The 15,000-nt window shown below is 41.9% G+C and overlaps 1 protein-coding gene and 1 long non-coding RNA gene across 3 annotated transcripts in view; both read left to right on the forward strand.

Annotated features, from left to right (window-relative positions):
• LOC138631994 (oxysterol-binding protein-related protein 10-like) overlaps nt 1–9,408 on the forward strand; it is a 29,895-nt gene extending 20,487 nt beyond the window's left edge. Inside the window, exons 8-14 of one of the 2 annotated variants that reach the window (XM_069717230.1) lie at nt 1–42; nt 1,147–1,639; nt 3,970–4,156; nt 5,145–5,327; nt 6,697–6,850; nt 7,505–7,583; nt 9,050–9,408. The exon at nt 1–42 is cut by the window's left edge and continues 114 nt beyond it. In XM_069717230.1, the coding sequence (XP_069573331.1) occupies nt 1–42; nt 1,147–1,639; nt 3,970–4,156; nt 5,145–5,327; nt 6,697–6,850; nt 7,505–7,549 (1,104 nt within the window). In that variant the 3' untranslated portion in view covers nt 7,550–7,583; nt 9,050–9,408. Of the gene's footprint in view, nt 43–1,146; nt 1,640–3,969; nt 4,157–5,144; nt 5,328–6,696; nt 6,851–7,504; nt 7,595–9,049 lie in introns of those variants that run through there. The other variant, XM_069717228.1, reaches the window with a different exon arrangement.
• A 598-nt stretch (nt 9,409–10,006) lies between these two features.
• Nucleotides 10,007–10,804, forward strand: LOC138631986 (uncharacterized). The gene is made up of 3 exons (XR_011311773.1): nt 10,007–10,118; nt 10,199–10,309; nt 10,731–10,804. It is a non-coding gene; the product is annotated as an uncharacterized lncRNA (long non-coding RNA).
• Nucleotides 10,805–15,000: the final 4,196 nt, after the last annotated feature.

A 15,000-nucleotide genomic window follows, 5' to 3' on the forward strand; every position in this document is an offset into this window, starting at 1 on the left:
CACCTCCTGTCCCAGCTCAAACTGGGCATGGACCTGACCCAGGTAAGACTCCGGTTCTGCCTCCATCATAGAGGAGTGTGCCCCCCCTCCCCCAACAACCATTTCTCACCCTCTCTTCCTGCATGTGCCTTATTGACTGTGATGCTGTAGCATGAGAGCGATCAATGTTTTCATTGTGACCGTCACTGAAACATCGAGTTCAACTGTGGACTTCATGTGATCTGATGTCTGATAGAGGATTTCATCATGTCCATCACAACCCGATATGACACCAATGGTTCTGCTGCAGACGGTTAAATCTGTGCGTGGACCTGCAGTTCAGCTGGTTCCCCTCAACCCGTCAGATGGATGAACATAATGACAGGAAACAGAGTGATCACTACTAGTGATTCTATTACGGCACACACACACACACACACACACACACACACACACACACACACACACACACACACACACACACACACACACACACACACACACACACACACACACACACACACACACACATTTATGGTGTGTGTGTGTGTGTGTGTGTGTGTGTGTGTGTGTGTGTGTGTGTGTGTGTGTGTGTGTGTGTGTGTGTGTGTGTGTGTGTGTGTGTGTGTGTGTGTGTGTGTGTCTGTCTGTCTGTGTGTGTGTGTGAAAAAGAGAGACAGACTCATGTCTCTCCTTTCTTTTTATCTGTATCTCAGCTTGTGGTTCATTGGATCAGTGGGAGGGACGCTCCTCCTGTGATTGGTTGTTACGTTGTGGGAAGGTTAAGGATCAGAGTTAGAAAGCAATTTGTCTGACAGTGACTGAACCAATCACAGCTCTGTATAATGTAGAGTATGCGTCCCTCCGGCTGATCCATTGTAGCACTGATCCTGTGCGTCTGATCATTTTTCATCTTTGCTGGTTGGTAAAATGTTCCTGCTGAGTCAGCTGCTTATTCATGTTGTTGTTCCTTATTGTCTAAATAAAACATGTAATCAAGGCGGGGTAATATTTCATCAGGCTCAGCTGAACCTGTTTCATATGAATATTATTATTAGAAGCTGTGATTGTTTTAGAGTCCAGATAAAAGGCCTCCCAGTGATCACAGATTGTCCCACCTTGTTGTTGAAGTTCCTGTCATCTCTGTGATCTCTGTCCTCTCTCCAGGTGGTGCTGCCGACCTTCATCTTGGAGAAGCGCTCCCTGTTGGAGATGTATGCTAACTTCATGGCTCACCCCGACATGTTCCTGTCCATCACGTCTGGCTGCACAGCAGAGGAGCGCATCATCCACTTCGTTGAGTACTATCTGACCGCATTTCACGAGGGCCGCAAGGGTGCTGTGGCCAAGAAGCCCTACAACCCCGTCCTGGGGGAGAACTTCCACTGTTCCTGGTACGTTCCCCGGGACTGTGTCCGACCCCTCAGGACTACCAGCTGCGCCGGTCCAAACGCAGCTCCTGTAGCATCTTCTTCTGTTGCCGGGTCGTCACACAAAGACTGTTACCGTGTTCGCTTCGTGGCAGAGCAGGTGTCCCACCACCCTCCCGTGTCCGGCTTCTACTGCGAGTGCCAGGAGAAGAGGATGTGTGTCAACACGCACGTCTGGACCAGGAGCAAGTTCATGGGCATGTCTGTGGGGGTGTCCATGGTCGGGGAAGGTAAGAGGGGTCCGAGCCCGAGGAGGGGAAACAGTGGTACAAACAAAGAGTTTACATGTTGGTCACATGTTTGGTGTTTTATTGTCAGGCAAAGCACAGCACTACAAAACCTTGCAAATCACTGCACTGCACTGCAAATCACTGCACTGCAAGTCACTGCAAAGCACTTAACTGCACTGCACAGAATGAATGACAGCATTTACCTGATTATTATAATTATTACGATACTGATGATTAAAAATGAACATTCAGTCTGCTGATGTTCACCGACTTTCTCTTAAAGTTTTCTTGTTGTTGGAGTTATTTGTTGTTCTGTTGTTGTTTGCGTGACATCATTACCTCCAGTCTGCTCATGTTCACATTCATGTGTTCACTTACTGCAGGAGAACCACATGTCTCCGTCTTAGGGACACGCTGCTAACTGGTGCGAATATCACTGATAGTCTGCAGCTGCTGTGTGTGTGTGTGTGTGTGTGTGTGTGTGTGTGTGTGTGTGTGTGTGTGTGTGTGTGTGTGTGTGTGTGTGTGTGTGTGTGTGTGTGTGTGTGTGTGTGCGTACTATCAGACACAAATACAGACATGCAGTACCCACTTTGTTTTTGATTTATCTTTTGTTCCTATTGACCGGTGTCATATTCTGTGATTTTTCAGACAGTGATTTTGTGTCTGTCGGAGATGAAGTCCTGTTTGTTCAGAGCAGAGCTGATTGAACAGTTGTGCGACCTTCAGTTGAACAACTGTCCTGCACTGACCGCTCTTTACATAACAAACAGCTGTTGTGTTTGTGGCAGTGAGAACTTCTGTGTGCTAAATGTGTGAACTTCCTACAACATTAGTTTGACAGCGACGCTCTGTTACCTCCATGTGGATCTTAGCTCAGGCGCTGCAAGAACCGTTAGCTGTTAGCTGCTTGCTGACGTGGACTAAACTCTGTTTGATCACTGTAAACGCAGCTTTAATTGAAGCCACCTGTTTGTGACGCCTCCTCCCTCTGAGTCTTTACAACTGTGCTGTGTAATCTGACAAAATCCTGCGTGATGAGCTGTTGCCAGTTGCAGTGTTTCAGACTCTGCTCTGTTTTCACCACATCAGCTCGAGACTCTGAAACATGCACGTCCCTTTAAAAAGCTTTAGATCATCTGCATGGAGGCAGATGGGGATGTGTAGGTCCGCGGGGGGAGGCAAACTCAAAGCCATAAAGGGATTTAAATACTGAATCTCAGCGTACCTGCTCAGCTCCAGCTGTTCACCTTGAATGTTGTAAACCAGAAGTGAATGAATCCTGCTGACTGCACAGATCACCAGACTCAGTAGGATTTATTGTTGTCATGGTAATCTGTCCAGCAGATGTATGATATGAATCACTACTTTTACCAGAAACAGAGATTATTACATCACACGGCCGAATGAATAGAAATCTGTCATCTGTGGGAGGTCTTTGTTCGTGAATGTGATGAATGTTTGGTATGTTGTTTTTTTTTATGTCTCTGGTGTTTGTTTTATTAAATTTAAATTATTATTTGGAACAGACCTGAAACATTGTCCTGTAAACCATGTTTACATGATGTTCCCATTTTGACAAGGGTGAAAATAATTAAGTAAAATAACTTAAAAGTACACACTGTAAGTAATATATTATATATATATATATATATATATATATATATATTTTTTTTTTTTTATTTTATTTTTATTTTTTTAAGTATAATGCCAAATTCTTTAAGTATGAACATTGGACAGAGAAGCAGCTAAAAGATTTTAAATCTGTTCTACATGAGAATGCAAAGTCAATCCAAGATTTCCAACAGCTATTTTTGAAGTCTTAAAACAAAAGTTAGTTTCTCCATCACAGAAATATGGTGGATCACATTAACTGTGGGAGTTTCTGTTGTCATCCATTTTCTGGTGAGAGCTTTCTTACTTGCTGTCAGTAAGATGTTAAACATATATCTGTTTTCAGGACCCTGGACAGCGTCCGGTCTCTCACGAGGTCTCAAAACAGAAGGAAACTGTTGCTTTTGATACCTTTTCTGTGATCGTTTTAATTTTCTGCCAACGTTGCAGGAGTCACGGGCAGCTGCAGAACACGTGGTCATGATGTGTCGCTGGTGTTGAACGGTTATGAGGAGGTGCTGTGAATCGTCTCTCCTCTCTGGGGTCTGAATAAGACAATCGACAGCACAGTCACAGTTACTAAAGAGTGATATTATTGCTCTGACCTCATCAGCTCTGTAACTTGCAGCAGTAATTATAACAGACTGTATTACTGACTGTACCAGGGTACATCTGTCTCTGTTTAATCACCCTCTCCTCCACATGTTCCCTCCCAGGTGTGCTGTACCTGTTGGAGCATGATGAGGAGTACGTGTTCACTCTACCTTGTGCCTACGCCCGCTCCATCCTGACTGTACCGTGGGTGGAGCTGGGAGGAAAGGTCACCATCAACTGTGCCAAGAGTGGGTACTCTGCTGGGGTCACCTTCCACACTAAACCCTTCTATGGAGGGAAAGTGCACAGGTGGGTGGAGAGCGACGGGCTCTTGTATTGCATTTTCACAAAGTGGGACGGAAAAAGGTTGTCTTGGGAAGGAGGCGCTGATCAGTGGTGACGAAGACATTTCAGTGAACTGTTGTGTAACGTGATAGTCAGCTGGAAATGAGCAATGTTCTCCAAGCTAGATACAATAAATTACTATAAATTACAGTTCATTTCAGAAACATATTTGCATCATGTGTTTCCAGAACAGGATGTAGATAGATGGACTCTCTGGATTCTCCGTCTCCTGAAACTCAGCAGCTGTGTGTTGTTTTTGTTCTGCCATTGTTGCAACACTTCACAAAAATGAAACATTAACTATCATTAGTTAATGCAGTAATAGGAAATAACTAACAGTTAATTAACAGTCAAGTCATATTTTACTGATAATTTTTATGTTAATGAAGATATGAATTTATACATACAAAAATGTATTTAGCATACATTAAAAAGCAATAACAAATAATAACTAATCTACTAATGACAGTTAAGTAACTGTTAACAAATGTCTTGTGTACATTTATTAAGGGCTTACATATTAAGTTAAGTACTAACTAATATTAGAACATGGTTGATGTCAATTAACATTAATATGTCATGAAGGTCACAGCTGAGTCGATTCATAAAGAGAAAACTGCTCTTTATAATAATGATATTTCTGCTTCAACAACAATGTTGTGGAAGTGTGGCGCTAAAATGTGATGCTCTTTAAAGGATTCAGACTATTTTAACAACGGTGAGATCACTATTTACTGGGTCCATTAACTCATCCAGAGATTGAAAGTCAGAGAAGGTTAATCTGTGTAGATTTGATAGTGACTTTGACTCACTGGACTCAGAAGGCTTTAAGTTCTGTTTTCCGTAACAACAAACACCTGCCAGCAGGAAATGAACTGATTCACCTGGAAACAGTTAAATGTGGTTCATCAACCGTGTTGTACATGTTTGTCGGTGGATGTTGGTTCCTCAGGATAACAGCGGAGGTGAAGCACAACCAGACGGGGAACGTAGTGTGTAAGGCCCAGGGCGAGTGGAACGGTCTGCTGGAGTTCTCCTACAACAACGGAGACAACAAGGTGATCGACACGTCCAGACTGCCCGTCATCAGGAAGAAGACCCGGCCACTGGAGAAGCAGGGCGAGGACGAGTCGAGGTCAGTGCAGCGCAGTCCGGGAGAAACGCTGTCAAACGCACACTCTCTGTATATTAAATATCACAAATATCAACACAACACTTTGTTTTCACTGTACTTGGCAGTTGGAGTTAAAAGATCTCAGTCTTGTTGATGTACACAAAATGTGTTTTTCTCTCAAATGTTGTTCACCAACTAGTTAAATTCAGTTAGTGATCAGTTCACCTGTCAGGTGAGTCACAGTGACTCATCCAGATGGATTATTGGACTCAGACTAAAGCTAAAAGACAGTAAATGACCCAAGGAGGTCTTATAATATCTGTAGTGAAGACTTTGAGAGAATTTGTCCAATAAATCTGATTCTGATAGAACACAAAGTCGTTGCCATGACAACAGACAATGCTTCACACACACCTGTTGAACCCTAAACACAGAAGATCTCTACAATCAGTTTAGATTAGATTCACATATTCGGGATCTGACCACATGCTCACGGGACATACATGTGGTAACTTCACATGTTCAGTTAGTGCAGAATTTTCTTTTTACCTTTTAACAGATAAACATTAGAGTTTTGGAGCCTCTAAAGGTCTGAGGGATACAGATTCATGTCGTAGACCACTGTGAGTACTACTCTGTATAGGAGGGTGCAGCAGTGAGAGGAACTTTTTATCTACAAAAATATTTTGTCTTAAATGTGTGATTGCACTTATAACTATAAAAACAAACCAGGAGCAAAAGAGCGTTACTGTTTGTCCATTTGTGAATCAGATGAAGATCAGATCACATTTTATTACGGATTCAAATAGAAAATCAGGTAAATCCAAACAGCTCACGTTTCCAAAAGTAAAAAAGTTCACAACAAAGTGAAATTTGATCTTCAGCTTCAGATGTTTCAAATTTGAACCAGAGGATGAGTCTGAAAATAAAAAAATCACTTTAATGTTTTTCATTTAATAGTATTTCACGTGTATTTCCTATTTCTCAGAAACCGCTGTGTTGTCACACGTTCAGGTGCGCACAAGTTCATTAACAACTGACTGACTGGTGTCTCTCACTATGTGGGTGATAACTGATCTGGGACCTAAGTCTAATCTCACGGATCTGAATGTATTAAAAGACTTTTTCCTGTTTACATTTTATTTTTATTATTATAAAAGTAATCATAAAATGTCAGTTTTATATGCCATTTGTTTGAGTGTATCACTTTCATTACCTGGCTGTGTTTCAAACAGGATCAGCTGGTTGCTCCTCCAAATATAGATATATAATAGAGCACACATAAATATATAACATTAATATATAGAAGATGAGGAGTGACATCTCATATGTTCAGTCAGTTTCCCAGAGATGGTGTTAACACTTGTGGTTGTTGTTCTGCTGTGTCCAGACGTCTGTGGCAGCATGTCACCGTGTCTCTGAAGGCGGGAAACATGGACACTGCCACAGAGCACAAACACTGTCTGGAGGAGAGGCAGCGCAGCGAGGCCAAACAGAGAGCCGCCACCAGAACCGACTGGAAACCCAGATACTTTATCAAAGAGGTGAGGAGTCAGACTGCACGTCACATCCAGGAGACGCTCTAAAAGTCCTCCACAGTTTGGGGTATATGGTTGATGTTTATGAAAGTTCTGCTGGAGAAGATGAGACAAAAGCGACCGTGAGGTCCACTAGAGTTCTGTCAAGTCAAATACAGTTTTATAACAGCAACAGAAAGCAGCACGTCACAGTCTCAGTTCAATAAAACTGATTTAGCATGTTAATCAGGGAATCATTAATGAGATAAAAATCCATCTGTTCATTTGTATTTATGTAAAACGATGAGACAAAGGTTGAAAAACTTTAAATATTACAAAACAGTCACGGCGTTTGTCTCTGAAGAGGCTATAATAAAAGGGATAATATAACAACGAATACACTGAGTGAAGTGCTGCAACTTGATCACGTGTTGAGCTCCATGTTGGAGTCATGTGACACCTCTGATGATGAAGATCATGTGATTTGATTGAAATTCCCAGAACATCAAGAAAATCCACAAAACAGACCTTAAAGTGAGACTGTTTTGGAAAATGTTGACTCTTTTGTTCTCTCTGTGTGTGTGTGTGTGTGTGTGTGTGTGTGTGTGTGTGTGTGTGTGTGTGTGTGTGTGTGTGTGTGTGTGTGTGTGTGTGTGTGTGTGTGTGTGTGTGTGTGTGTAGGGTGAAGGCTGGGTGTACCACAACCCTCTGTGGAAAGCTCACTGACCAGGAGCCCGGACGCAGCTGTCCCAGTGAACATGTGAGGCAATCATGACCAAAGGTTGTCCAACAGAAACAAGAAGAGACAGACAGGGGAGACACTAATGAGACTCTGTCAGAACCAGAGAAGCCAAAGACTGTCAGACGAACATAAGACGAACATCAGAGGAACATGGAGTAGTCTCAGAGTGGAACTGATCATGGTGTCCACAGGTGAACTCTGAGACTGCAGTCATCAATCAGAAGTACCTGGACAGGACGGACAGGACAGACAGGACGGACGGGACAGACTTCAGCTGCAGACTGTAAACAGCTGCTGCCCTTCTCACTATTTACATGTTTGTAACTTTGAACAATGTCATCATTCAGAAGTACCTGGACAGGACGGGACAGGACGGACAGGACAGGAAAGACAGGACAGGACAGGACAGGACGGACAGACGGGACAGACTTCAGCTGCAGACAAGGCTGCTGTCCTTCTCACACTTTACTTGTTTGTAACTTTGCACAATGTACGAAACAACAGTGTTGGTCACAACAGTTTGCACAATTCACTGCATATTATAGTGTTAACTGCACTGTGTGTGTGTGTGTGTGTGTGTGTGTGTGTGTGTGTGTGTGTGTGTGTGTGTGTGTGTGTGTGTGTGTGTGTGTGTGTGCGCGCGTGTGCGCGCGTGTGCGTGTGTGTGTCACATTATAGAGAGAAGTTTTATTTCCTCTGAACACAGTATTTATATATTCATCATTAAAGTATATATATATATAAAATCATCATAATTCATCCTCAACATCCCGTGATGTCACTGTAGATGCCGACTCGGCATCAGCTGATTGGTTACCTGCTACTTTGGTCCTAGAGTTGTAAAAACATCTTGATTTAAAGGGTCAGTTCGCCCTCTCTGTGGTGAAGAGCACAGAGGTTTTATTTATACAGACGTCTGCCTCTGTCACATAAAACAGAGCTGAACCGAGTTAAGTTTGTGTTGCTTTCAATACTGAAAAATTCTTTGTGTCCAAAGAGTCCAAAATGCACAGAACATACTGAGGACAGCTTTCCTAAAGATTGTTTCTGTCGTAAAACGTAGATCCATGAAAGCTGTCTGCAGTGTTTTGCTATGAATTGAAGTTTTCCAAGTAAATTTAAAATGTCAAATTGTTGTGTTGATAGATACCAGTGAGTTAACTGCAATGGGTTCATTACAATAAACATTAGCATTACATGTAAGAGGAAAACTCCTTTTTACTTTATTTGATTTGATTTTAGTATGCGATTTGGAAGAGCTGACTCTTTATATTTACATATGATTGAAATGAAGTTATTAGCCATTAATTTAATTATAATCCGTATTGGAGTGTTGTCTTACAGAAGGTCTATGTTGCATCAGCTGACCTCAGCTGTCGCTTTCTCTTTAACGAGCCTGTAAACTTTAATTTTGTGTTGATAGATAAGTGGTTATAATAACTTCCTTCCATTCACATCTACATGTTCCATTTCCTGTTTTTCAGCTTTAACAGGTGGTTGACTTGAATTGACCCACAGCTGATGTCTGATTCTTCCTACTAATAATCAACCAATGAGATTTCTCTTCTTCCAGGGAGATTGTACCTCAACTAAGATTTGTCGAACGCTAAAAGAAGCAATCCTGAAGTATAATAATTCATATTATTTAATAACATTGTTGTCTGTTGTCAGTCAAACTGACCCTCATTTGTGTTTTTCCTGTTCTCTGATGGGACATCCTGCAGTGTCCTCCTGTAGCTCTGAGGAGACACTGAGACAGTCTGTCATCCATCTGAACACAGAAACAATAAAGCTATGCAACACTGGGCTGTAGTTCATGGAGCTTAAAATAAAGATATATTGTTGTAACTTGTTTGGATGGTTGTGGTCGTTCACCTGTGTTTTTTCAAGGTGTGTGTGTGTGTGTGTGTGTGTGTGTGTGTGTGTGTGTGTGTGTGTGTGTGTGTGTGTGTGTGTGTGTGTGTGTGTGTGTGTGTGTGTGTGTGTGTGTGTGTGTGTGTGTGTGTGTGTGTGTGTGTGTGTGTGTGTGTGTGTGTGTGTGTGTGTGTGTGTGTGTGTGTGTGTGTGTGTGTGTGTGTGTGTGTGTGTGTGTGTGGCTCATCAGCAGCTCCACTCGTCCTTCACAGTTTTATCAGCTCAACGTATTAACAACAATAAACTCAGGTGATGCAGGATGACACCATTATTATCGATGCATTATAGTACAGTGAGTTTCTGCCCTGTGATTGGCTGATTAGATATCTGCTTTCATGAGAAGGTGTACCTAATAGTGAGTGTGTGTTCCAGTACACCTGTACTTCATTACTGTATAATGCAGGAACACAGAGGGACACAGCTCTGTGAACAACGCAGTACATCAGTGTGTACGTGCTGCCATCTGGTGGCTGAGATGAAACACAACAACTGGTACAGGAAGTGAGGAAGATGAGGTGAGACGACCACACATCACAAGTCGATAAAACAAGCAGGACGGTAACTTCTTTATTGGAGACACTGGAGACATCCTGATGGGTGGAGGAGACATCCTGACAGGTGGAGGGACATCCTTACAGGGTTAGTCGGTAAAACAAGCAGAACGGTAACTTCTTTTTTAATGAATGACCTACTGACACGTGTTGTCATTCTGTTAACAGGTCTCGATCCAAACGTCAACGTGACTTCAGTCTGCTTCCACTAAACAGACACAACGAGAGAAGACGGACCGGAGACACAGAGACACGAAGACAGGAGGGACATCCTGACAGGTAGAGGAGACATCCTGACAGGTGGAGTAGAGTTGGGATACAATGACTTACATACACTGGCAGGTCCAGGTGTCGGTTCTGAGTCAGAACATTAACAGAACAAGAACAACCAGCTTCACCAGAACTGTAACAGGTTCAGGGGAAAGAACAAGAACAGCTCTGAGAACAGCAGGGCTGCAGACTCTTCATGAAACAGGACGTGGAACATGAAACAAGCTGGATATTTTATGGTCTTAAACTGAAGACCATAAAATATCCAATTTAACAGCCAATAATTTGGTCTTAATAACCAGGTCGACAGATTGTTCCTGCTGTATTTACTGTTTCACACTAATGTTACATTCATGGGTGGATGAACTGATGAAACGTGTTTTGTGTTGTTCAGAACATTTTTTAAGATGATTATTTTCTTGTTGAGAAGCAGCAGAATCGGACTGATGTGTGGAAACAGAACCGGGTCGTCCTGTTTAGAACTGACTCAGCATTAAAGAGACGGTTTGACTACAATCTATGATGCAGTTTTAAAGCCTCTGCGTGTCGGATGATACGAACTGATGGTGATGTTTGAATGTGACGTCAGTGGAAACAGCTCTGTTCCTTCCTGTCTGACCACAAAGTGTCTTCATGTCTCCGTATGTTATGTTGAACCAGCCGGTGACCCTGAACAGGATAAACAGTTTATTATTAATCTGTTATACAAGGGGACTTTGACTCTTCACACTGAATCAACACTGAAAACAATTCAACCACAACAGACTATCATTAAAGCAACGCATTAGATAAGATAATAGAAGCCTGTTATAATAAAAAAAAAAAACGTCATATTTTAGTCAAGATAATTTTAATGTATTCCATAACTGTAGCTGAACTATGAAGCTCAGAGAGAAACACTGAAACATGAGTAGTTTATGTGGGAGCAGTTAAAACTCACTGACTCTGAGACTCAGAAAGATAAAGTTCCTTAGAGGTCTTCTGAGAGCTCCGGGTTTGTTTCATGCATGAAGTGGTACAGTGTAAAGTGCAACGCACACTGGGAGCATCACGCATAGACATGTCAGCTAATGTGTGTGTGTGTGTGTGTGTGTGTGTGTGTGTGTGTGTGTGTGTGTGTGTGTGTGTGTGTGTGTGTGTGTGTGTGTGTGTCTGTGGTAGTCTCCTGAAAGCTGCTGTGGAATATAGATCTGCTTAGTGCATATGAGGGCTCATATGTTGTATGTTAATACAATATAATTTGGGTTGTCTTCCACTAAAAGTCATGTATATTGATGTATTCTTTGTTGGTTGGTGGAGGTGGGGGTTGTCTTCCTTCACCCCCTGGAGTCCTCCAGACAGCCATCTGATAATGCCTCAAAGAACAACTGTATGTGACCCCACAGGTTGCAGACCTCCTACTGTGACCTTTTGGTTTGGCCAAGCAGTATCACTCTCATTTACATGCACAGCCTTTTGTCTACACCTTAGGATTGGTAGTGATGGTACGACCTATATGTAAGTAATATGATATGATATATATATGTGTGTTGTATTGTTGTAAACATATCCTAGCACAGAAGCACAAAATACATACTGACTGTAAGCATTGTAGAACACATTGCTTATGCAGGAACTTAACACGTTGGGGTCACAGTAGGGTGCAACTCACTATCAGATCAAAAGGGGGATGTGGTTCAAACGGAGGACAGTGGAAAAGTACTGAGACAAACATACTATGCAAATGTCCCGCCACAACCTAGGTAACGCCTCTTCCTATAGTATAAGTGTATGTGCCGGAAAGGGGGAAGTCAGACTCCAACAAAGAGACCTCAGGTTGATGTTGGGCTCTCCAAGATATCTTGTAAACTACGCTTAATAAAAATCAACTAAAACCGGTAAATGCCTAAATACTGCTTCTATCAACGGACTCGGGGAAAACTATTGGGGACAATAATTTGAGATACAACACTGCCTTATAAACAGACTGACACAGAAAACACTGAGTGCAGGTGTTTTGACCTGCACTCACCCCTTGCTGCAACACAAAGCATCATTCAATCACTGCAGTCTGATCTCAGCAGGAAGCTCACCGCTGTCTGTAAAATGTTTTCATGTGTCATGGTTACACTTTAATTTTTTATTCTGTATTTATCCTCTGTGTGTTGTAAACATCAGAGAAAATATGAACAACATCTTTAAATGCAGTGATGTTTTTTAACCTTGGAACAGGAGTCAGGGCTGGAAAATGCTTCACATTGTTTCCTCTACACATTGTTGAAGTGAAATGGACCCATTATCCTCTTCTTATCCTGTTCTTAACAACTTACTGCTATGATTTTCTACCTTAAGACTTTCTTTTTTGGTCTGAAATTTTGTCTGAACTTAGAACCAACATGATGCTCAAAGTTATAAAAAAAAAAAAACTTGAGAAAAGTGACGTAGCTTTATAAACAGTCTGTGTCTGTAATATAGAAGACACCTCTAGATATAATGTGACACATCTAGATACAATGTTACACCTAGATACAATGTGACACATCTAGATATAATGTGACACATCTAGATACAATGTTACACCTAGATACAATGTGACACATCTAGGTACAATGTTACACCTAGATACAATGTGACACATCTAGGTACAATGTTACACACCTAGATACAATGTGACACACCAAGATACAATGTGACACACCTAGGTACAATGTGACACACCTAGGTACAATGTGACACACCTAGATACAATGTGACACACCTCCGTACAATGTGACACACCTAGGTACAATGTGACACACCTAGATACAATGTGACACACCTACATACAATGTGACACACCTAGGTACAATGTGACACATCTAGGTATAATGTGACACACCTAGATACAATGTGACACACCTAGGTACAATGTGACACACCTAGATACAATGTGACACACCTAGGTACAATGTGACACACCTAGATACAATGTGACACACCTAGATACAATGTGACACACCTAGGTACAATGTGACACACCTAGATACAATGTGACACACCTAGGTACAATGTGACACACCTAGGTACAATGTGACACACCTAGATACAATGTGACACACCTAGGTACAATGTGACACACCTAGATACAATGTGACACACCTAGATACAATGTGACACACCTCCGTACAATGTGACACACCTAGGTACAATGTGACACACCTAGATACAATGTGACACATCTAGGTACAATGTTACACACCTAGATACAATGTGACACACCTTGGTACAATGTGACACATCTAGGTATAATGTGACACACCTAGATACAATGTGACACACCTAGGTACAATGTGACACACCTAGATACAATGTGACACACCTCCGTACAATGTGACACACCTAGGTACAATGTGACACACCTAGATACAATGTGACACACCTAGGTACAATGTGACATGTGACACACCTAGATACACATGGTACAATGTGACACACTAGGATACAATGTTACACACCTAGGTACAATGTGACACACCTAGGTACAATGTGACACACCTAGATACAATGTGACACACCTAGGTACAATGTGACACACCTAGGTACAATGTGACACACCTAGATACAATGTGACACTCCGTACAATGTGACACACCTAGATACAATGTGACACACCTAGATACAATACAATGTGACACACCTAGATACAATGTGACACACCTTGGTACAATGTGACACATCTAGATACAATGTGGCACACCTAGATACAATGTTACACATCCAGGTACACACCTAGATACAATGTGACACACCTTGGTACAATGTGACACATCTAGGTATAATGTGACACACCTAGATACAATGTGACACACCTAGGTACAATGTGACACACCTAGATACAATGTGATACACCTAGATACAATGTGACACACCTCGGTACAATGTGACACACCTAGGTACAATGTGACACACCTAGGTACAATGTGACACACCTAGGTACAATGTGACACATCTAGGTACAATGTGACACACCTAGATACAATGTGACACACCTAGGTACAATGTGATACACCTAGGTACAATGTGACACATCTAGGTACAATGTGACACACCTAGGTACAATGTGACACACCTAGGTACAATGTGATAGACCTTGGTACAATGTGACACACCTAGGTACAATGTGACACACCTAGATACAATGTGACACACCTAGGTACAATGTGACACACCTAGATACAACGTGACACACCTACATACAATGTGACACACCTCCGTACAATGTGACACATCTAGATACAATGTGGCACACCTAGATACAATGTTACACATCCAGGTACAATGTTACACACCTAGATACAATGTGACACACCTTGGTACAATGTGACACATCTAGGTATAATGTGACACACCTAGATACAATGTGACACACCTAGGTACAATGTGACACACCTAGATACAATGTGATACACCTAGATACAATGTGACACACCTCGGTACAATGTGACACACCTAGATACAATGTGACACACCTAGGTACAATATGACATGCCTAGATACAATGTTACACATCCAGGTACAATGCGTCACACCTAGATACAATGTGACACACCTAGGTACAATTTGATACACCTACATACAATGTGACACATCTCCGTACAATGTGACACACCTCCGTACAATGTGACACACCTCCGTACAATGTGACACATCTAGATACAATGTGACACACCTAGATACAATGT

This window comes from Brachyistius frenatus, unplaced genomic scaffold (genome assembly GCF_029030835.1).
Source record: "Brachyistius frenatus isolate BFR_SWC_R1_liver_20210118 unplaced genomic scaffold, ASM2903083v1 Contig_171, whole genome shotgun sequence".
NCBI classification, from domain to species: Eukaryota; Metazoa; Chordata; class Actinopteri; family Embiotocidae; genus Brachyistius; species Brachyistius frenatus.